The 24,901-nt window shown below is 40.0% G+C and overlaps 1 protein-coding gene across 1 annotated transcript in view; it reads left to right on the forward strand.

Annotated features, from left to right (window-relative positions):
• The window catches only part of acap3a (ArfGAP with coiled-coil, ankyrin repeat and PH domains 3a), a 104,625-nt gene extending 82,767 nt beyond the window's left edge, over positions 1-21,858 (forward strand). The window contains 10 exon segments of the mRNA XM_032521871.1: positions 168-279; positions 1,625-1,836; positions 5,108-5,177; positions 5,324-5,424; positions 5,535-5,746; positions 7,388-7,513; positions 9,468-9,609; positions 13,069-13,179; positions 13,589-13,650; positions 20,929-21,858. Coding sequence (XP_032377762.1) covers positions 168-279; positions 1,625-1,836; positions 5,108-5,177; positions 5,324-5,424; positions 5,535-5,746; positions 7,388-7,513; positions 9,468-9,609; positions 13,069-13,179; positions 13,589-13,650; positions 20,929-21,035 — 1,255 coding nt within the window. The 3' untranslated portion in view covers positions 21,036-21,858.
• Positions 21,859-24,901: the final 3,043 nt, after the last annotated feature.

Raw genomic sequence — 24,901 nt, forward strand, 5'->3', positions numbered from 1 at the left:
TAAAAAGCCTCATAAAGTGACATTTTCATGCCATGGGACCTTTAATATATGCAGAAGAAAACTTTCCTTTTTACACACAGTTTTTGTATAGAATTTCACTAGATTACGCGGATCTGTACGAGAGGACCATGATTCGTGATGGTTATACCACTTTGTCTGTTTTACAGGAGCTGCATGCTTCAGGCGGAGTCTGAGAAGCTAAGACAGGCGTGGATTCAGGCAGTTCAAGCTAGCATTGCCTCGGCCTACCGAGAGAGCCCAGACACCTACTACATAGAGGTAAGGCCCGGGTCGGGCTCATAGAGCACATACAGACATGTTAAAAAGCTTCTTTATAAAGTTGTATTGCATTGGTGCAGTGTTGGAAAGTAAAGCACACGAATCAAGTGCTGTACTCGATATTAAATCAAAAAGGTCGGGGATTGCCTCCAAACAGCTCTCACAGACCGTTCCCCAAATCGTCAAATGCCGACACTTTGTGATGACCCTCATCGCCTGAAACCGACGCTCAAGGCACTCACATGCACTAACGTGCACGCACGGCCAGACCGGCTATCAAAACACAAAGCAGAAGAAGTGAAGCTGACTTCATTTTCTTCACATTTCTTCATACTGTTTGCTGCTATCTTAATGTTCTGAATGTCAAGTACAGCCCTCTTTATGTATAATTATGAGGTACTTATACTTTATGTAAATATTTGTTTCGCAGTTATGTGCAAGCATTACGTGGTGCAATAATCTATTAGCTACATGTGTAAAAGCCTGACGTGTTTCAGCTGGTTGTTCACTGCTGCTGCTCATGTTCACACTGTACTTTATTTACGTTCTATAGAATTTGTATAATCCATTGTGTAACGAAAATATCTTCTCTTTCTTTACTTTTGCATAACACTTTTTTTTCTTACTCTTATTTTGACTTAAATTTGACAGAGTAACTGCAATTTAACAATTTCCCTGAGGGGATAAGTTACATACTCTGATCCTGAAATACACGAGGAGTTTATAAAATATGCAGGAGACAGCTAGCCCGGCCCTGTTCAACGGTGAAAAGAAATCTGGCAGCACGTCTAAAGCTCACTAATAGACATGTTATATCTCATTGATGTTCAATCTGTAAAAAGAACAAATAAAAATGGCAATTTGTGGGCTTAAAAATTTGGCAGGGCTTTTATTTTGAAACCTCCTGTTGCCCCAACGTAAAATTTGACCCATTTTCAAAAAGCTTCTAATCAGAAATTGGGGGTTTTCTTTCAAAAAAAAAAAAAAAAAACTTGGATGGTTCCCTACAACGCTCTTCACAAGTAAAGTAATGAGCAGTTCACTACTTTCAACATTAAAAAAGTGACAAAAATGTTGGAGGAAAAAAAACGTCAAAAAATCCAGAAAAACAACAACAAAAGGGGAAAAAAGTGGAGAAAAACTTCAAAAACATCCGGAAAAATGACAAAAGTGTTAAAAAAACAAAAATAAAACACTGAATAAAAAGTTGGTATTTTAAATTTTGACCCAGAAAAAGTCGACGGGAAGACAACACAAGGGTCCATGGATAATTTGTGATAAGGTGGTATTAATAAGGCATTTTTGAAACCTTAAAGAATGTCTTATTTTGTGCGTTTACGTTTAGCATTTGGACAGAACCGCCTCACCGTCCACTAGCAGCATCGATTCGGCCAGCGAGCCGCGGGAGCGCAGCGGGCGCGGGGGGGAGAGCATCCTGCAGCGGATCCAGTGCCTCCCGGGGAACCAGCAGTGCTGTGACTGCGGCCAGGCCGACCCGCGCTGGGCCTCCATCAACCTGGGCATCCTGCTGTGTATCGAGTGCTCCGGCATCCACAGGTAGAGTCCAAGAAAATCATTTGTGTCGTTCGGATGAATCTAAAAGAAAATGCAACAGAATGAGCTACCCTACTTTTAACTGTATTTATACAGTAGGTAGGCCATTCTGATATTTACCACCTGACAGAATGAGGCAACTAATTCAGTCCTTCAGTTATCAAACAGACATGCATGTGCACAGTGAAGCTCCGACATTAAAGTAACTATTAGCTACACCAGAGTGTGTGTGTGGGGGGGGGGGATTTAAGGAAAAGATCTGAATACTTCTTCCACCACTGGCAATGTTGCTCTGTGGCTACTGGCACTGAAGACAGGAAGTGGTGCCAACTGTCTCTTACAGGGTGCTGTTAAAGGCACAGAGTACGTTCTGACTCTCTCACACACACACACACACACAAATTGTGTGGTCCAGCATTTTGGCCCCACAAAGCTGTCGGGACCCCACAAGTATACTGAACTCCCTGTTTTTGGACCCTACGAATGTAATTAAACGAGAACACACAAACACACACACACAGACAAATACACACTAATTGTGTGGGCCAGCATTTTGGCCCCACAAAACTTTTGGGACCCTACAAGTATACTAAACTCCCTGTTTTTGGACCCCACAAATGTAGTTAAACGAGAACCCCCCCCCCACACACACACACACACAAACACACACACAAATACACACTAATTGTGGGGTCCAGCATTTTGGCCCCACAAAGCTGTTGGGACCCCACAAGTATACTGAACTCCTTGTTTTTGGACCCCACAAATGTAGTTAAATGAGAACACATACACACAAACACACACACACACACACAAATTGTGGGGTCCAGCATTTTGGCCCCACAAATCTGTCGGGACCCCACAAGTATACTGAACTCCTTGTTTTTGGACCCCACAAATGTAGTAAACAAGAACACACACACACATACACATACAGCGGTGGAATGTAACCAGGTTACATTTAATTTAATTTAATTAATTTAATCTGTTCTATTAATCCCCAATGGGGAAATTACACTTTACAATAATTTACTTCCCTCGAGTACAAATTGTAGGTATTCAAGTGAGGTACTTGTACTTTACTTTAGTTTTTTCTTTTCTCTACTGCAGTAATCTGACAGCTTTAGTTACTAGTTACTTTACAAATTGGGAGTTTTGCACACAAACCACATGTCGTATTATAAAATACCATGTTTTTATTTTTTTTTAAATTGCCAACAATATAACAGCCTACAAGTCCAGCTGAGATGATTAGACCATCAAACACTTAGTTGATTGACAGTTTGGATCGTTTCCAGTTTCTAAAATGTGAGAAGTTATCTGCATTGAGTACTCTTACTTTTAATGCTTCAATATATGATGGTACCTGATGATCTTACATATTTTTACTTAAGTAACAATTTCAATGCAGCACTTTTACTTGTAACATAGTATTTCTACAGTTTGATATAGTACTGTTACTTAAGTAAAGGATCTGAATACCTCTTCCACCACTGCGCTCCCACGCACGCACACACACACACACACAACACACACACACACACACACACAACACCTTTAAAGGGAGTGACGTGTGGTACATTGCTTATTGAATCAGGCTTTGATTGAGAGTTTTCATTGAGGGAGGTGAAGTGAGACGATGAAGAAGCTGAGACACACACAGTGAAGCCATTGAACGCTTTAATTCAGCGTCAGATCTCGGTGAACATCCTCATCCAAATGTCACATGAACACACTCATCAAAGCTCCCGCTTTAAAAAAAAAAAAATGTCCCCGACTTTGTGTGTGGCATTGTGAAGTTGCATTTGTCCCTGTGTGTTTCCACCTGTTGAATATTCATGTTCCCTGTCGGAGCTCGTCCTCTCGCAGTGAGATCACACATCTTCTTTCAATGCAGTCAACAAAGAGGAGCGACACAGTATCGGTGTGTAGTTTTTTTTCCTAGTGTGCCACTGTTGCTTGGATACCAGACAGCTACATCGGTGGAACGTAGTGATTTGCATGACATTAGGAGCTCTTCTCATTTCCCTCACGATAAAACTCTTGGGTTGTTACAGACCAGGTCACCTTAGTGTATGAGTTATTTGGTCAACGTTCATATCAACAACTACAAAAAACACTCAATTCAATTTTATTTATAGTGTTAAATCATAACAGGAGTTATCTCAGGATACTTTACCGATAGAGTGTAGGTCTAGACCAGAGATCTTCAACGGGGGGTCCAGGGCCCCTATGGGGTCCTCAAAGTTACTGCAGGGGGGCCCCCAAATTATTGTTAATTTTTTAGTGCAGAAAATTACTTTGCGCATCTCTAACATGAGGCAGATGCGTCGGAGGGAGATAAATAAGTCAAAAGTTGCAAACATTGAATTTATGAAGGAAGTTAATTTGCAGCTTTTGAATTTAAAAAATATCTTAACATGAAGCCAATATATTATTAGCGAGTGAAAATCAGCCCATATGCAAAACAAACACACTGATGATAGGCCTGCTGTCCTATGCAGGGATAAAATGGTAAGATGGCTACCTTATCCCATTTAACATTTAAACATGATTTATAAAATACTAGAAGCAATAATTTTAATAGCTTAGTATCATATGCACTACGAAGGTATGTATGAAGACTTTTGGCCAGCCCACGTTTGAATTTAAAATGATACGTAGCAGGGGTCCCTGCTCCGTCTCTCTCTCTCAGATAATCCTTGGTCACCCCTGGTCTAGACCCCAATCTATAATTTACAGAGACCCAACAATTCCTAGCATTTGGTGGGACAGTGGCGAGGAAAAACCTTAAAACAGACAGAAACCTAGGACAGACCCAGGCTCTGCTGCTGCCGGTTGGGACACAAAGACACTGAGACAGAAATGTAGCTCTTTTTAGGTCCAAACTCAAAACATATCTGTTCAATCTGGCTTTTAATACGTAGCAGTGGTGTGACAATTTCATTCTTTTGTTCCTTGTAACCTTTTCTGATTTTACTGTTTTCTATGTTTACTCTTTGTATTGTATGTTGTGATTTTACTCATATGGTTAAGCACTTTGGATACCTGCTGGTAGTTGCAAAGTGCTATATAAATAAATTTTGATTGATTGATTTTGATAATAATTATAGCACTGTTCATCATGCCAGCACAGTGGCAATTATAGTAACAATAAAGATAATTGAACGATGACCAGAAAAATATATGGTCCCATCAAAGTTATTTCACCTTCACCTCTTAAAACCTTTAGGACATATTTCTTTACTTAAAATGTGTTTTTTTGTTGTTGCAGGAGTCTCGGAGTTCACTGTTCGAAGGTTCGCTCACTCACGCTAGACTCATGGGAACCAGAATTATTAAAGGTACGGTTTGTCTCAGCAGTGTCCTTACTCGAAGCTTGAGCCGGGAGACGCTTAGCCTAGCATAGCATGCAGACTGGAAGCAGTGTGAAACAGCAAGCCCCGCTCTTTAGAAAAGGAAATAATCTGTTTGTGTTTTTGCTTTGTAGTTAATGTGTGAGCTTGGAAACAGTGTCCTCAACCACATCTATGAAGGCTCATACCAAGAACAAGGTCTGAAGAAACCATTACCGTCCAGTTCAAGGTAGGAATTCTTTACATATACGTACATATTCTTTACTTTTTTACATATAGTGTTGAAATCTGTTACTGTTGAGCACCACAAGATCCTCATACGCTGCGTGGTCCGTTGCAGGCAGGAAAGGAGGCTTGGATTAAAGCGAAGTACGTGGAGAAGAGATTCCTGAAGAAGCTGGGCTCCACAGAGATACTCATCAATGGAGAGAGGAAGTCGGAGCGGCGGTGGAGCGTGAAGAAGTGTCGGAGGCACAACAGCGCCACCACGGTACCCAAAACACGGCGAAGATACCGCCAGGAGCCTGGCAGCACGTCGCCGTCCACCCTCTCCTCAGGTACTGGACTCGGGTCTGTTAGGAATGCCGCTTTTAGCTCCATTTGGGTTTTTTTTAACCCTCGTGTTGTCCTGGGGTCCAATTTGACCCGTTTACAAATTTTTTTTTATATCAGATGTATTGGAGGTCGAAAATGTCAACAAGGTGACAAAACATCGGGGGGAAAAGCATAAAAAATATTGGAAAAACTGACAAAAAGTACGGAAAAAAAAACCACTGGAAGTAAGCGTCAAAATCTTTGGAAAAAACGGCAAAAATGTTGAAAAAGTGACAAAACGTCAACAAAAGGGACAAAGACATTGGGGGAAAAAAAATTATAAAAATGTTGAAAACCCCCCACCCCCACCCCCCCCCACAAAAACATAATATTTTTTTTTTGAAAAGCAACAAAACGTTGAGATAGGGACATCAAAATGTTTTTTTGTGTCGAGGGAAAGACAACACAAGGGTTAAGAGGGGTTTTGTAGGATTACATTTTGAGAGTATTTTTTTCAAACTGATAGCAAAAAATATATATATTTGAGAGTTTAAAAGAGTATTTTGAGAGATGTAAATGTTTTCTCTCAAATATTTTTTTTTTCTCTCAGGAAATGTTTTTGCTATCATTATGAAAACTTTTTCTCTCAGATCTTTTTTTTTCTTCTCATGTAATAAAGAAACGATTCTAGCTCCATATTTACGGTAATACAGTAATACCTTAATTTAGCCTATGCAAAGAAGAAAAACACAGATGTATTTAATAAAATATTATGGAAAGTATGTTGTTGCGTTTCATTGAGCCTTTTTAAGAGGGTGTATGCGGCAGGCCTGTACACTGCGTATACCTGCGTAACATGTAGCCCACACCGAATAATTGATAGTAGTCCATTATAGTAGACAACAGATTTTCTTTGGTGTCCTAACCAGGTCCTTGTTTCTGTGCTCACAGCAGCTAGGATAGTTTCAACGGGACTCCTGTTTTGTCCTGAATACTGGACTCTCTCTTCTCCTCTGTTACACCGGATCTGACCTCGAATGTAGTACCATATGGGAAACTATGGATTATTTTATCCAAAGGCCAAGGGAACTTATCATGATGACATAGAGTTTTGATCCATGAATAACTGGGTTTAATAATAAAATGTGCCTGCCCTTGGATTTAAAAACGGGGGGTGTATACTTATGCCCCTGTATTTTAACATAGGGGGGTATACTTATGCCCCTGTATTTTAACATAGGGGGTGTATACTTATGCCCCCTGTATTTTAAGGAAGAACATTTATTTATTACAATACATTATTCATTCATAAAGAAATTGGTGTCCTTAAAGGTTGGATTTTTTTTAATTAAAGCATTAAGATCAATTTCCAAAAGATGCTTTTTTATTCTTCTTTTTAATTAACTTTAGCATAAACTTATTTAAACCACTGTATGCTACTTTCAGTCTTCTGCTAAAATACAACAAATAGCTTGTACAATTTAAGGAAAGGAAATCATTTCCAACATTCTTTTATTAAACATCGATTGGATTGGATTAAACATAAAATGCACCACTCACACAAAAAAAAAATCTCTGAGTGTGTGTCGCAAGATAAATTGTGCAGCCCCAGTTCTGTTGTTTTTACGCAATACTGACGAGCCAGAAAAGAGACAGCGGTGACTAATGTGTCCATGTTGTGGCGTCTCCCGGTCCGGCAGGCCTGAGCAGTGACAGCGGCTTGGGGGGCAGCACAGACGGCAGCACAGACATCCTGGTCTTCGGCTCCGTGGTGGACAGCGTCACCGAGGGTGAGTCCACAGACGGTCCACAGTGTGTAATTAATGTCACATGCAGTGTTGTACTGTCCAAGTGCTTCGTGTCTGTACTTTATTTATAAAGTGGGACGTTGAAATAAGCTGAAAATGTCAACATTAAAAATATCAAAAAACACTTAAAACATCAAAAAAGCACCCACAACATTGAAAAAGTGACAAAAATGTCAAAAAAAAGCGATAATAACGTTGAAAGAAAGTGACCATGGGTTTCGGGGGGGGAAAAACAAGGGTTAAGAAGGTGGAAAAAAATGGGGTTTGTTTAATAAAAAATTTGTTTTACTTCTAAACTTAAAAAAACATTTAAAATTTAAAAAAGAAAATAATTTTTTTTCTTTTGTACAAACAGAAATATCACATCTTTAAGTTTACTCAGGTTTTTTAAATTTCGGTGACTTTTAACTTTTACCCAAAATTTTTGGTAAGAAAAATTGTTCTTTTACAAAATGAGGTTCCGATACCAATAAATATCGAAAAACCCCAATACTGGTAAGATGGGGATTGGAAAGATGCGGAAAATACACAAACCAAACCACGTTTTAGCCTCGTGAAGATTTCTATAAAGGAGTTTATTTTGTTTGTTCCTTAGACGAGAAAAAAAATGTAGAAAAACTATCAAAAACCCCCATGCAGGAGTAGTATATTTTTGGGTAAAAATAGTAAAATATTGTATTTTTAAAATTGTACCGCCTCCCGTACCGGGATTCCCCCATAACAAGTTTTGGTATGTAATAGTATAAGTACTTTGCACCAGAATGGTCCCCGGAGTATGGCGTCGGTCCCTGTTTAGAGGTGAGGTTTTCGGAGGGGCCGGTGGGGAAGTGAGTGGGGCGGGCCGGAACGTCGGACCCCCCCGGGGGACATGAGGGACCTTATCCGGGGCCCCCCGCTCTGAAAAGGCCTCCCAAAGGCCCGCAACCTGCCCCTAAAGGTGAAGCCTGGCCCCCCGGGGCCGGGGCAATTGGTCAACGGGGGGGAAAAAGAAGGAAAGGCTCTCATACAGGCCGGGGGTGGGGGTATCAGTCAGGGCCCGGGGGGGGGAAAGAGTCCCCCTAGGAAGCATAGTTCAGTTTTGGACGGAACAAAAACACGTGAAGCCGCGAGATCAGTTTGAGCTCTTTAACCTGTGGAAACAGGGTGTTTAAAGTCCTGGGTTGCAAAATTTGGGGGGAAAATAACCCCCCGGATGTCATCCGGGCTGTGTTATTAGAATGTTTTTTTGCAATTTCAATTTGGCTTTCCCAATGATCCAAAAACAGGTAATTTTTTAAGAAAAGCAAATTATTGACATTTTTCGGTTTGCAAAAAAAATCAACAGATTTTTTTTGGTTTTTTTTAAAGTTCCCTAATACGGGAGGGAAATTCTTTTTTAAAAGAACTTTGTGGGCCCCCAAACTGTATTGAAATTTTTTATATAGACCCCTTTGTGGTCCCCCAATACTGTATTGAAGTTTTTTTTATAGAACCTTAATGGTCCCCCAAAACTGTATCTGAAGTCTTTTATATAGACCTTAGTGGTCCCCTAATACTGTATCTGAAGTCTCTTTTATATAGACCTTAGTGGTCCCCTAATACTGTATCTGAAGTCTCTTTTATATAGACCTTAGTGGTCCCCTAATACTGTATCTGAAGTCTCTTTTTAAGAGGAAGAAGAGATTTTTGTAGTCCATTTTAGACGCCGATAATACTTTTTAAACGTGTGAGAGAGCAGCAAGCAGAAAATCTGTTGTGGTGACATTTTGCAGTATTCAGTGGATGATAAGTTAACATTAACCATGTTGCTGTAAACTAATTATCATTACATTATTGACTGTGCAAAGATCAATTCCCTCCAAACCACATCAAAACAGCACGTCAGCAGCTGGAAATGTGAATATCCATCTTTAAGTACCGTTCACTGCTCATATGAATACCAATATTTCATTGTCAGTCTTGCAAACTGGTGTTGTTGCTTTACTTTAGGGTTCACTGATCGCCTGCGAGTTCCTGCTCCAGAACGCTGCTGACGTCAACCAAAGGGACGCGAGAGGGAGGGGCCCCCTACACCATGCCACATATCTGGGACACACGGGGTGAGTCACGGGGCTGGGAGTCGCTGTTTACTCCAGGCTGCATTAGGAGCGCTTGTCACCGCAACTCACTTAGTTTCAATTTCAATAAAACATGCTTTGTTGAACATGCAAGATCCACTCGTTTGGTACAAAGTGGTTTCATTCACCAAGGTTCTCATTCCTAACATTTCCTCTTACGTATAAACGGAAATTCACAAGTGGGCCATGAGTCATGAACAGTTAGTCTGCCTCTTCACAGGAGGAAGACACTTAACTTAACAATCAGAATGCCTTCAGTTGTACACTGTTACACAGGGCTGTGGTCAAGGCCACTTTTGTTGAGTACAAGACCAGGACTAGTCGAGACCGAGTCAAGACCCAGTGCAAAGAGGTTCAAGTACAAGTCAAGACCCCAGGCCAAATATGAGACAGTCGAGACCAGGTCAAGACCCAGTGCAAAGAGGTTCAAGTACAAGTAAAAACCCCAGTCCAAATGAGAGACAGTCGAGACCGGGTCAAGACCCAGTGCAAAGAAGTTTGAGTACAAGTCAAGACCCCAGTCCAAATGAGAGACAGTCGAGACCAGGTCAAGACCCAGTGCAAAGAGGTTAGAGTACAAGTCAAGACCCCAGTCCAAATGAGAGACAGTCGAGACTGAGTCAAGACCCAGTGCAAAGAGGTTCGAGTACAAGTCAAAACCCCTGTCCAAATGAGAGACAGTCAATACCGAGACACGGAAAAAAGGCAATTTATTAATATATATTGCTATCGAGATATGAGACTAGTCATCGTCTTTAATTTGGGATGTCAGAATATGGATAATGTTTTCTTTTCCTGGTTTTAAAGGCTGCATAACAGTAAAGTGATGTCATTCTCTGAACTGTTCTTGCCGTTCTATTATTTCCCTTAACCCACTTAGTCACTATGGCCACATTACTGATGATTATTTATGAAAAATGTCATTGTAAAGATATTTTGTGAAAGCACCTATAGTCATTTAAAATGAACTTTTGCAGTTATACGGTAGTTGTTGGAAAACTCTGTCCGCTGCCTCTGTGTCTTTTATGAACGTCTCTGTCTGTTGCACCTGAGAGTGTAGCATCACTAACTGTAAGCTATAATATTATCTTGTCTAATATCGCATATAAGTCTTTGCTTTGGAAAGACGTTTTGTAGCCTCTAATGTCAAATGTCAAACCATTCCGTCTTTATGTCCATCAAACGACATCTTAGTAGCTGTAGCTTATTCATGACATTGTTTCATTATTGTGAGTCGTATTATACGGATTATGTTTGTTTATGTTGTGCCCCCCCGTGGGGAAATTAGGTCACCGCAGAAATCAGAAGGCATTTTTTACAACATAAAATCAACAACAAAAAGACATGGTGTCAGACCCGACTGGCAGAATAACCCAAACGCAGACAAGGAGAAGTTCAATGAAAGTTTATTGAAACTAATCCGTGAACCAGATGACCAACCCAGGAAGCAGAGGAAAAAGCTGTGACGGCAGGGGAGTGAAGACAATCCGGAGGTGTAGAGTGTTGATGGTCCGTAGCAGGATTACTGGATGTGCAGACAGAGAGACAGACGTTACCAAATACGAATACAGACGTGAAGCAAACAAACCAACCAGCAAAAGTCAGATGAGGCGCCAAACACATCTAGGTAGACTAACGATCCGACAGGGACTGGATGTCAGGTCACGGTATAAGACTGGTGGTGATGATGATGAGACACAGGTGGGGGCTGGTGATTAGGCTGAGCAGGAACAGGTGATGGTGATTAGGCTGAGCAGGAACGGGTGATGAGTGAAGGAGGCCACACCTCCCCAGGTTGCATGGCAACAGGAACCATGATGCACCAACCGAGACAACAAACATACAGACAGACAACAGGATCAGAGCGGGGGATGCCTGACACATAGGCCAGGGCACTCATGCATGGAGGGAAGTGGAGGGGTCCGGACCAGCTGGGAAAACCAAAGAGAAAAAAACTTGCCCACAAACTGAGAAGATCAGGCTTATCTGTCACTTTTAGCAGCGTAGATTATGCTCAGGATCAAATCTCACAAACATAACCCTCAACGGGTGACATTCATCAGGCTGACACTAGTGATTTTCAACCAGTTTATGCAGTTAAGAGACATTTAGGATAAGAGTACTTTATGAAACTTCTCTTGCATTAGGTCCATTGTCTGCAGCTGCCTGTTTGAATCACAGTTGTGAAGAAGTATTCAGATCCATCACTTCTGTAAAAGTACTAATACCACACTGTTAAAATACTCTGTTACTCTGTTAAGTAAAAGTCCTGCAGTGAAAATGTTACTTACTTAGAAGTATGTAAGTATCGTAGGATCTGGAAAATTAACTTAAAAGTATTAAAAGTAAAAGAACTCAATGTAGATTGAGTTTCAGCTGGACTTGTTATATTGTTGGGCATTTTCATTTATGATAAAACATTATATTTTATAAACTCCTATTTTGTGTGCAAAATTCCTAATTTCTAAAGTAACTAGTAACTAAAGTAACTAGTACCAAAAGTAACTAAAGCTGTCAGATGAATGTAGTGGAGTAACTAAAGTAACTAGTAACTAAAGCTGTCAGATGAATGTAGTGGAGTAACTAAAGTAACTAGTAACTAAAGCTGTCAGATGAATGCAGTGAAAAGTAGAATATTTCTCTCTGAAATGTAGCGCAGTAGAAGTAGAAAGTAAAATGAAAAGAAAAGACTCAAGTAAAGTAGAAGTACCTCAACATTTGTACTTCAGTACAGTACTTGAGTAAATGTACTTAGTTATACTCCAGCCCTGTCGCAGTAATTTTGTTACTTGTTTTAGATCAGTGATGGAGACGTTTGTGACACAGACCTCTGAACATGACGATGTGCGTTGGCTGGGATTGATCTGATTGGATGTGTGTTGGCTGGGATTGATCTGATTGGATGTGCGTTGGCTGGGATTGATCTGATTGGCTGTGATTTATCTGATTGGATGTGTGTTGGCAGGGATTGATCTGATTAGATGTGCGTTGGCTAGGATTGATCTGATTGGATGTGCGTTGGCTGGGATTGATCTGATTGGCTGTGATTTATCTGATTAGATGTGCGTTGGCTAGGATTGATCTGATTGGATGTGTGTTGGCCGGGATTGATCTGATTGGATATGTGTTGGCTGGGATTGATCTGATTGGATGTGTGTTGGCTGTGATTGATCTGATTGGATGTGTGTTGGCTGTGATTTATCTGATTGGATGTGTGTTGGCTGTGATTGATCTGATTGGATGTGTGTTGGCTGTGATTTATCTGATTGGATGTGTGTTGGCTGTGATTGATCTGATTGGATGTGCGTTGGCTGTGATTGATCTGATTGGATGTGCGTTGGCTGTGATTGATCTGATTGGATGTGTGTTGGCTGTGATTGATCTGATTGGATGTGTGTTGGCTGTGATTGATCTGATTGGATGTTTCTCTGGTATTTTCAGGCAGGTGTGTTTATTCCTAAAACGGGGAGCGACGCAGAACGACGGCGACGAGGACGGCCAGGACCCTTTGAGTATCGCTGTACAGCAAGCCAACGCAGATATAGTCACACTGTAGGTTCACATATATACATATACATATTAGGGCTGCTCGATTATGGGAAAAATTATAATCACAATTATTTTGTGCAATATTGGAATCAGGATTATTTAACACAATTACTCATTGACTTTTGGAAAGAAGTTGCAATTTTTTTTTTTATTCAAAAACAACAAAACAGTTAAATCAACAGTGAAAACACAGGGAGCTGTGAAACTTCCCTTAATACTTTTCCTGTTTTTTCCTGCGTAAAATAATCGTTTTTTTTCCTCCATTTTGATTGTTTGTGAATCAAAATCTTGATTCAAATTCAATTAATTGCACAGCCCTAATACCATAACGTTCCATAAAGTTTTTTGTTGTTGTTGTTGTTGAATTCTCCAGCGTTGATGATTTGAAACAGCTTTTCCTTCTTCCCTCCAGGCTGCGTCTGGCCAGGATGAACGAGGAGATGCGGGAGTCGGAGGGACCCTTCGGACAGCCAGGTCAATACCCTACCAGCAGCCCCACCGAGCAACAGTATAAGAGATGCATTCAGGAGTTTATCTGTCTCAACATAGCCCAGTGCTAGACTCAAGTCCAGTCAGGGTTAGACTACAGTGTGTACAGTGCAGGGGGTGCCAGTAAACACGGGACTGACTGAGAGAGACCAGCTTGTTTTTCTCACCACCGGATTAACGTCTTCTCCTCCGTCAGATATATCCAAATTGTTTGAGTGTTCCTCTTCTCTAGACCACAGCAGTCAGCTCGTCACTCCTCACCTCAGGATCACACAGGAACTCCGTATTAACCTCATATTAATGATGTCACATTTGACTCAACTTTGTCTGACGGTTGCCAAAACCACACTGCCAGGGAAGGGTTAGCCACTTAAAAAAAAAAAGAAAAAAAAAGGCACTGTTGTGAAGAAATCCATAGGCCACCGATAAAGTCATCAGCAGTGTATTCAGGAACATCGTTGCTCTTTTATTTGGAGGTTTTTGAGGGGACAGGGTGCTCTAAACCAAAGACCTGCCACAGCTCATTTGTCCCAATAATTCTACATTTTGATTTCATCGATGTCACTGAGTTGTTAGCGTAGTGGAAAAGTGGAAAAGCCCTATTTCGGGCGCACCTTGTCATGGAAGTGAACGTCCCATTCATGTTCCCCATAGACAATGTTGGGGGACCACTGCTACGGCGTCATTAAAACATGAAAAATATCTGGTTCTGGGGCGTCCTGGTAGTCACCCAGTACCGAGGCTCAGTCCTTACCCCACCACAGCGGTCTGGGATTCGATTCCAACCTGTGGTCCTTCGCGGTATGTCGTCGTCCCCCTCTCTCCCCCCACCTGTCCTATCATTTAAAGGCACTAAAGCCCAAAAACTCATCTTAAAAAAATGATAATAATCTGGTTCTTTGATAAGAAGCTAAAGATACAAGCATATGTGTAAAAAAACACTTTACTTGCAGGTATCTACATAAGAGTGATGTAACACTGTCATGACACATGAACCCTAACCATGACTTGTCATGACAAAAACTGAATGACACTTACTAAAAGAAGCATTATGTCATACACATTTAGGACTTGTTTACAATATTTATGACACGTTCATGTCACTCTTATGGAGATACCTTCAAGTAAAGTGTAACCAAAAAACGTTGTGGGTCAAAGTTTACGCACTCCCAAGAAGCGTCCAATCAGAGAGCTTTGGTTCAGATTTTGCAATTTGCAAGCTGACTTTTAATTTCCAGGTCACTTTAATGTCTTTTCCACCATGTCTAACCAGGTGCTGGATCTGGTTCTGGTGCTATTGCCAGTTCGGTGCTGGTTCTACTCTAATTATCTAAGAGCCAGCAGACCGTTGGTTTCCTCCACAGACCACGGTGGTTCTGGTTTCCCATCCATGTCCAAAGCTAACATCAACAGCTCTGTATGGTTAACAGCTGACGGTGTTTTAAAAATGGCGGCCAGACGTTTTTGTTTTCAAACGTCATGATAACCCCGCCCCCACCACCTGACTTAACCGGTTCTTATCGCTAGACCAGTTGGTGCTGAGGTGGAACCCGTTTTCTTGGCCCAGAGCCAGGTTTAATTGTGTGGAAAAGCAATGAACCGGTTCGATATTTGGCACTGACTCCGAACCAGCACCAGAACCGCCTCGGTGGAAAAGACATGTTGTGGATGAGTTCAGCAGCTCCGGCGCCGTCTTTGGTTCCTTAGAACAAAACCAGAATGGGAGAGATGACTTCCTGAAGCAGCAGCTTCCACTTGATAACTCTACACACGATTGGGGGGGGGAATACCGCCAAATAGTCTCGTACAGGGGGGTGCGGGCGATTGAACTTGTCTGCTCATGGTGCACTAGGGTGAAGATAACTGTGACTAAATCATTTTGATCAAGGAATGCTTTTATGTTCAATTAAAAGCAAAATGATGCACTTTTTCTTACCAACAGTGATTTCAATTTACTTTTCGAACGCTTTTGTTTTAATTTGTGACCAATCCAGAGCAATAGTGCAATGATAATTCCGGTACAGATAATCTGTATTTTTTTGTATTACGTTGAACAACAATGCAGATGGTATTTTTTTAAGCTGGATATATTTTGTTAGATTATAATTTTGCTGAGCACTCACACACATAGCGCCAGTATTATATTCTCATGATGAGAAAGCGAGCCAATACACACAGTTTCATAATCTATCATCTCTTGGAGTAAACTGCAGTGGAAGATGGACATTGTTTTGATAAATAAATATAGTATTTGTATGTTAAAATGTGTGTTTATGGTATTCTGATGCATCCCAACCGTAGGCCGATATAAGATTTGTCCTTTGTTTATAGTGCATGGGTGGCTGTTGCCCAGGTCTTCCTCAGTCTGTTGCTTTTCTTGACTCCTGTGCCCGGTTTATGTGAATATTTGACTTATAGTATTGTTGAATAATGTTGATATCCATATTATATACTGCCAAATCATGACAAACAGTGCATGGGATGACATTCATGACACAAATGGATGCAAACCGACTAAAGATCCCTCTCTCACGGTCTTCCATTGGCTGATTAGCGCAAAAAGCTTTATGACAATGAACATGGCAGCCTGCCGAAAAACTGTATTCAACGATCCCGTTTACGCTCTAAAATGATGTCAGGTCTGTCGAGTGCTTTTTGTTTGACTCCCTTGGTAGCTCACAGTGAATTGCAGTGATCCAGAAACTGTTGGTTGAAGCATTGAAAAGCCTCGTATGAGACTGAGCTCTGCGGTTCTTCACCGTGTTATTTGAAGCAAAATTGGCTTAAAGAATGATATTATCCCAAAGATGCTGCTTGTTTTTGACAGATGCTTATGGACTGTTGGGGTTTAGTTCGAATCAAATAGACCACAGACAGTTTTTCAGAGTGCCAGCAAGTGTTGTTTTAATTTATTTTTACCATTTTCTTTGTCATGGTAAGCCGTGAATCCAAAGGGACTGTACGGAAATTATTCAGATGGGGCATTAAACCTTATGTTTGACTAAAAAAATAAAAACCCTACCCGGGGCTATTAATATTTCATTTGGACCTTCTCCTTCACTTAGCCCATGAAAATCTTGTTTTCCCCCATCTCCAGTGGTGTAACTGCTTCTTTTGCTGCAGTGAAGTGTATTTCGGGTGTGGTTATGGGTGCAGCGGAACACATTTCTGACCCTGAGGCTGGTAAGATTATAGTCACCATAATATTGTTTGCTTCACCTAGAACAGGTTGGATTGGGCTGCAAATGCATTATATTACAGGTTACCGTTCTGTTATAATGCTATCATGAATTATTTTCTGTTACAACAAAGGGACTGTTGGCTAGTGGAAATGGCGTGCCCTTTAGTGAGGTAATGTTCTTTGCCAACTTCTCAGATCCACATTTACAGTTTCTCATTTTTATGTAACTATTCATCTTTTTATTTCTCACAAAAATTATGAAATAAAGGCCAAAACGTAGCACGGCAAAAATCATTTGTGTTGTAATACTTGATACGAGAAGCTTCTGTTGTACCTACAAAACTTGTTGATTGACTCCCGCAGCTAGACAGCTAACCGCTAACATGCTAGCTAGCCAGAAACAGCAGCAGGCAGTTGGTCCCAATAGCTCCTCAAGCTTCTTTCTGTTGTTGCTTAACTAAAATTAAAAGACCAAAAGTATAAACTGTCACCAAAAGTCTAACTGTCACTTTGCAAAAGACAACTAATTGCTACCTATCACTTAGCAAAAGAAAACTGTTTTGCTAAATATCAGTTAGCAAAAGACAACTCTTTTGCTAACTTTTAGTAAAAAACAACTGTTTTGCTAACTATCACTTAGCAAAAGAAAACTCTTTTGCTATCTGTCACTTAGGAAAAGACAACTCTTTTGCTAACTGTCACTTAGCCGGCTTGTTAACGCTGTTGCTAATGAAACAATAAGTTCAAACAGTTTATGCAAAAGACATATCTGTACAATAGATACTTGTCTCATAACTGTCTCCAGCCACATCTTTTTAACGGAGCAGTTAATACTCCCAACAGAGGAGGTCAAATACGACGCAGCTAATAAGCTTTGAGCTCTGTTCCCTCCCTCTTTTCTAACTCAAACATTAGGAATAATTTCCCATAAATGAGGTTTATTGACAATAAATTCCAAAAATAATTGTAACTCTAAAGTTAATAAGGTAGTGTTACGTAGTGTTGAAAATGTCAAAAAAGTGACAAACTTTGAAAAAAAAGCATCAAAAGTGTTGAAAACAGGGACAAAAACGTAAGAAAAAAGTTTAAAACAGTGATAAAAAAGCCTCGACAAAAGATATATTTCAAATTTTGATGGGAAGACAACACAATGTTTAACGTAAAGGGAAGATATTTGCCCCTGATGAAGTGAATCCACTGAACTCGGTGATTACATTCAAAATAAATTTTCACCATTTGAAATTACATTTTAAATAAATGTCCGACCAGCAAAATGAAAAAAAATACATAACCTTTTTTTTGTCACCCATCCATCCTTCCATCTTCGTCCCCTTATCCGGTATTGGGTCGCCGGGGCCAGCAGCTCCAGCAGGGGACCCCAAACTTCCCTTTCCCAAGGCGCATTAACCAGCGCCAACTGGGGGAACCCGAGGCGTTCCCAGGCCAGGTTGGAGATATAATCCCTCCACCTAGTCCTGGGTCTTCTCTGAGGCCTCCTCCCAGCTGGACGTGCCTGGGCCACCTCCCTAGGGAGGCCCCCAGGGGGCATCCTTACCAAATGCCCGAACCACCTCAACTGGCTCCATTTGACGCAAAGGAGCAGCGGCTTTTTTTCACCCCACCTTTCCTACTAATTTCCATACAGTCCCTAACTTGAGTTTGCCAAATCACACACAGGCCGGAGTCCTTTAGCAGTGAATTATTTATTTTTTTTGTAAATTGCGTGGCGTCAGAAAGACCGAAAGAGCAGCTCACTCTCCTTTCTTGCTTGTCAGTGATAGGTTCAAAGCACTTTGAAAAAATGCCGCCTTTTCTTATTGCGTGCAGTACTTAGTGTCGTAGCTTCCAAAAGTGAACGGAAAGCAGACTTTCCTAGATGATGTCATCACTGACCAAACAATGATTTGCATCAAGCCATGGATGGATTATGTGTCGTACAGTACCATGTGTCTGTTGACTGTTGTGTATATAAACTGAAAACTATTAACATTTGATCTGCTTGCTTCTAAGATGCAAATCTTTTCTTGTGTTTCTTTTCTGTCTCTGACTGTTATCTGTACAATTTTCTTTAAATAGTGTAAGAGATTGTGAACATCTCTGAATATGCCTGTGTAAATTAACACTAACTGCTACCTATGTTTCCCTTTTTTTTGTTCAATAACTCCTCCCGGTGTCTTCTAAAATGGAAATAAATGGAAGATGTGACTAAAATCTAACCTCTCCCCTAGCTTCTTTCTTCTTTGCTTTGACACTACTTCTAACATTATTAACACACGTCTAACATCATGCGCTGCTGGTGCACTAAGAATGCATCAAATATCTCTGATTTTCACAGCATGACATATAATATTTATTGTGTGAACTAGAATATGACTGACATGTTTCAATATGCATGCAGAGAGATTAGCATTTGGGTTTCCTTTTAGCAGTTAAAAGCAGTATATACAGTCTAATAATACAGTACTTGTCAACACTTAAAACTCTTGTGAATTATGTATCACTATTTGATATTTTATAGGCAAAACGATTATTGGAGAAAATTAAATTGGCGGATTAATCATTACTTGTAGACCTAAATTAGCTACAACAGCTGTTAGATAAATGTAGGGGAGTAATAATTACAGTATTTGACTCTAAGTGGAGTAGAATAACATTAAATGGACAAATAAAGTAAAAGACATGTACTTCAACACTGTGAATGCACTTTATAGTAGTGGAAAGTCACTAAACAAATTGTACTCAAGTACTGTACTTAAGTACATTTTCAAAGTACTTGCACTTTGAGTATTTCCATTATATGCTACTTTAGATTTCTACGCCACTACATATCAGAAGCAAATACTTTTTACTCCACTTCAAATATTTGATCATTTCAAATTTGACGGAGAAATATCAGAAAACACAATTTACAAATACATTAGAATGTTATGTTATAGATCAAGATAACACTTTATTGATCCCTGTTCCGGTGGGAAATGCACACATTAATTCAACAATAATAATAATCTTATACTGTTATATACATTATTCAGATGCTAATACTTTTGTACTTTTACTGAAGTACAAATTTGAATACATGACTTTTCTGTCAGTGTATTTCTACACTGTGGTATTGCTATTGAGAAAATATGAGTACTTGTTCTACCACTGGTCCATGGGAACTTTCGAGTCCGGACTCAAGACCGTTTTTCTATGGTCTCGGACTTGTCTTGGACTCGCTGGTATTTGACTTGGACTTGTCTCGGTCTCGGCCAATGGTCTTGCCAAATATGGCTTTTGGTCTCGACCGAGTCCAGGTGTCTTTATTATGTTTATTTATACATATTTATGTCTTTTCTACACTACGTCTGGAGCAAAGATACTGTATATTGTCATTAGGATTTACAGATCCTGGGTGTTGGGACACTGGTTTTGCTTTTATATCAACAAATAAATTATGCATAAGACTTTTTTTTTCAGTCTTGTCTTGGACTCGGACCTCTTTAGACTCGGCCTTGACTTGGACTCGACTAGTGCTGGTCTTGGACTTGTCTTGGACTCGACAAAAGGTGGTCTTGACTAAAGCCCTGGATGTTTCACAGGAAGCTCTATAGATGACAAAAACATTATTTTACACTTAAATCGGCTCACAACACAATATAATATGTTATATGAATTGTTTTTGTTTTTTAATGGAGGGTTAAAATAAAGCAGGAAGACATATGTCCTCAGTGATCCCTCCTTCTCTTTCTCACACTCACACATCACACAAACAGGGAAAGCCAGGAATGTCCGTTCTCCCTTTTTTTAATTAGCCAAGCCCGGGCGCTCTCATGGGACACAAAAGAGTTTCAACTGCTCTTGTTACGCCTGTGGATTCAGCGGTTACCATGGCTACAGGACGAGTAAAGGCCCAGAATTTGTTGAAAGAGGGACGCTTCAGGGTGCCTCAGCGTCCAGTCACGTCAGAACTCGGCTTTCTCTTCCCCTCATTTCTTGTATCCCCAACTTTCAGATAGAAAGGATGTTTTGACTGTTCACAGGGCACAAGCAAGTGGCATCCTTTTTTTCATTGTTCTTTTTTCTGTTGTTCTCTCCATCAGGAGACGCCACATACCTAGACATCTTCCGAGAGTTCTCCCACATGGCGTCCCACAACCCGGAGAAGCTGAAACGAAGGAGTGTGCACTTCCGACACTCCTTCAGGTAGTCCGCCGACGAGCGTCCGCAGCCGCAAAAACATGTACTTGAAAAGTGCAACAGCCCCTTTCCATATACTTAACTGGGGTGGGTTGTATCATAACAAGTATACCTGATTAGAAAACGATCATGTTTTCTTATAATAAGTTACCCAGTCTGTTTTATTCCACAGATGAATCTACCTTTCATGCAGTTTTTCATTGTCATTACATTTTTACAGTCCCTGCATTATATCTGCAATATTCCAATGCCGTTCATAGATCAACCTTTTATTTTGAAATGAGGATTTGCTGGTCTTTTCCTCTTGATTGCTTTTTTACAATATAAATAAATGTATTATTGCTTTTGTACATTGTCAGATGAAACTTTTTTGGATAAAATGCCAAGCACTTGTTTTGTTTTCGTTTTGTAGTTTGCCGCGCAAGTTTCACTATTTCGAATATCGAAGGAATACTTTACATAAACACATTTTTTTCTTGTGTGTGTAATGCATGCGTTTGCTCCAGTTATATTTCTAAACTTGAATTCAGCTGTTGCATGGATAAAGAGTGTCATGTCGTCAGTTTTCACCGTCAACCATCTTGAAGTCGCAATATTATTTCTCTTGATGAGTTTATTTTGTCATAAAAATGTGTTTTTTCTTGCATCGACTATGCTGGTGTAGTCCTGGGAATTTTTGGTTTTAATGTACTTTGCAGTACCACTACGAAATGCAGTGCTTATGTTACTGTATACATGCTGTAGAAGTAAAAATGCTAATATATCTGAATGAACAGGGATGCAGATGAAAGATGGAAGAAAAATAATAAATGGTCTGTGTTTACACACATGCAGTAAGAGATCTCTGTCAAGTACAATGCAGCTAAGACAACATCGCCCCCTTGTGTCAAAATGTGACATCAGCGAGTCAAAAACATGCCAGCCTGCATAAAAAGTGGAAGAAGAAGAAGAAGATTTACTATTTATACCCCCCACTTACACCCTCACCCTATTATTTTCTACTTCTCGTGGCGATTATCATATTATTTAACAGCCATACACAGATAATCTAATATAGGAGGGACCTTTCTTTATCCAGAGGGACATTGTTGTCCATCAGTTGTATTCAAAGTAGGAAAATGTGCAGATATAGAAAATAAAATCGACAGGAAGCAAGTCCAAAATATACATAATGTTCTATATAGACATGTACTATATGAGAATAGACATTTAGCTTTTTATGTACAATTTTAAATCCTAAGTAGGCCCACAGGTACGTGTTTATGGTTAATTTGAACTTTTTCAATGGTTATGTCCATGGTATTGCAGGCAATGTTTCATAAATCAGAGTGTTGTATGATGTCATCCAAACACTCTCTCTTATGTCTGCTGGATGAAGTATTTGGAGTAAAAAGTACATTTCCCCTGAAGTTAACTACATTTACTCAAGTAGGCCTACTGTTACAATTTTTAGGCACTTTGTAGTTTATTTGACTTTTTCCATTTTTTAATACTTTCTCCTTCTGCTTGTACTTCACTGTGTTTTGGAGGCAAATATTGCACATTTTACTCCACATTATAATATATTCTAGGCTAAGCTATCAGTAGGCTATATAAGTAATGCAGTAGGTATTTAAAATGAGTCCCACCTTTAGCTGAAGCAACATTAAAATGCCCATAATATGACAAAATATCACGTGAAATGAGACATTCTCCTTAATGACTTCTTTTACTGTTGATATAGCCTATATTTGGATGCTACTACTTTTGTACTAGGTAAGTACTTTGAATGCTTTCCTTCTAACGGAGTGCTTCTTTACTGTACAGTAGTAGCCCTCTGATCTGTAGTGGAGTGAAAGTGTAAAGTAGCGTAACTCAATTACAAGTATACTATTATAAAATGTTAATATTGCAGTATTACGAACTGTGTTTTTGACGTGTTTCCCTGGTAAACATGTTGTATTGCAGTTTTTCTCCATTGTATACCCACACACAAATGGTAGCCTACTACATGCACAGAATTCTGACAAGTTGAATCAACAACAAGGCTGCAGACTAAAGGTCCCATGGCATGAAAATGTCACTTTATGAGGTTTTTTAACATTAATATGCGCCCCCCCACCCAGCCTGCCTATGGTCCCCCCAGTGGCTAGGAATGGTGATAGGTGTAAACCGAGCCCTGGGTATCCTGCTCTGCCTTTGTGAAAATGAAAGCTCAGATGGGCCGATCTGGAATCTTGCCCCTTATGACCTCATAAGAGGTAAGGTTACCTCCCCTTTCTCTGCTTTGCCCACCCAGAGAATTTGACCCATCATCGTGGCTTTAAAACGGAAAGAGACTTCAGATACAGTATTAGGGGACCACTAAGGCCTATATAAAAGAGACTTCAGATACAGTATTAGGGGACCACTAAGGTCTATATAAAAGAGACTTCAGATATAGTATTAGGGGACCACTAAGGTCTATATAAAAGAGACTTTGGATCCAGTATTAGGGGACCACTAAGGTCTAAATAAAGAGACTTCAGATACAGTATTAGGGGACCACTAAGGCCTATATAAAAGAGACTTCAGATCCAGTATTAGGGGACCACTAAGGTCTAAATAAAGAGACTTCAGATCCAGTATTAGGGGACCACAAAGGTCTATATAAAAGTGACTTCAGATACAGTATTAGGGACCACTAAGGTCTATATAAAAGAGACTTCAGATCCAGTATTAGGGGACCACTAAGGTCTAAATAAAGAGACTTTGGATCCAGAATTAGGGGACCACTAAGGTCTATATAAAAGAGACTTCAGATACAGTATTAGGGGACCACTAAGGTCTATATAAAAGAGACTTCAGATACAGTATTAGGGACCACTAAGGTCTATATAAAAGAGACTTCAGATACAGTATTAGGGGACCACTAAGGTCTATATAAAAGAGACTTCAGATACAGTATTAGGGACCACTAAGGTCTATATAAAGAGACTTAGATACGTATTAGGGGACCACTAAGGTCTAAATAAAAGAGACTTCAGATACAGTATTAGGGACCACTAAGGTCTATATAAAAGAGACTTCAGATACAGTATTAGGGACCACTAAGGTCTATATAAAAGAGACTTCAGATACAGTATTAGGGACCACTAAGGTCTATATAAAGAGACTTAGATACAGTATTAGGGGACCACTAAGGTCTATATAAAGAGACTTCAGATACAGTATTAGGGACCACTAAGGTCTATATAAAAGAGACTTCAGATACAGTATTAGGGACCACTAAGGTCTATATAAAAGAGACTTCAGATACAGTATTAGGGACCACTAAGGTCTATATAAAAGAGACTTTAGATACAGTATTAGGGGACCACTAAGGTCTATATAAAAGAGACTTCAGATACAGTATTAGGGACCACTAAGGTCTGTATAAAAGCGTCCAAAGAGTGCCATGTCATGGGACCTTTAATCATTTGATTTACATGGTGTGGAGTTGTTGAAGAGCTTCAACTTTTCAGAATTGTGTGCGTAGTTTTAAAACAGTTGTGTGAGAAAAACTGTAATACAGTTGGTAATACTGCAAATATAAATATTGCAATACTTCATCAGTGGGCCATAAGCTCAATAACCATTGTGTAACCTCCTTTATAGTTAGCCTACTCAACAGAACTGAAACTCTTCAAGATGACAGCTTTAAGTACAGTACTTGTAGTAACTGTAATTGGTGACTTATAACGGCTTCTTCTTCTGATTCAGCAGCACTTACACTGATTCACGGTTTTTTGATGTAAACGGTGGTCCGGTGTTGAAGAAATTAGCAAAAAATAGTGAATCATAGACGATCTTTGGCTCCATCCCTGCAGCCGTTGACGTCCGTCACGTATCGTCGTTACGTCGTCTCGTTAGAAACGA

This window comes from Etheostoma spectabile, chromosome 7, assembly GCF_008692095.1.
Source record: "Etheostoma spectabile isolate EspeVRDwgs_2016 chromosome 7, UIUC_Espe_1.0, whole genome shotgun sequence".
NCBI lineage: Eukaryota > Metazoa > Chordata > Actinopteri > Perciformes > Percidae > Etheostoma > Etheostoma spectabile.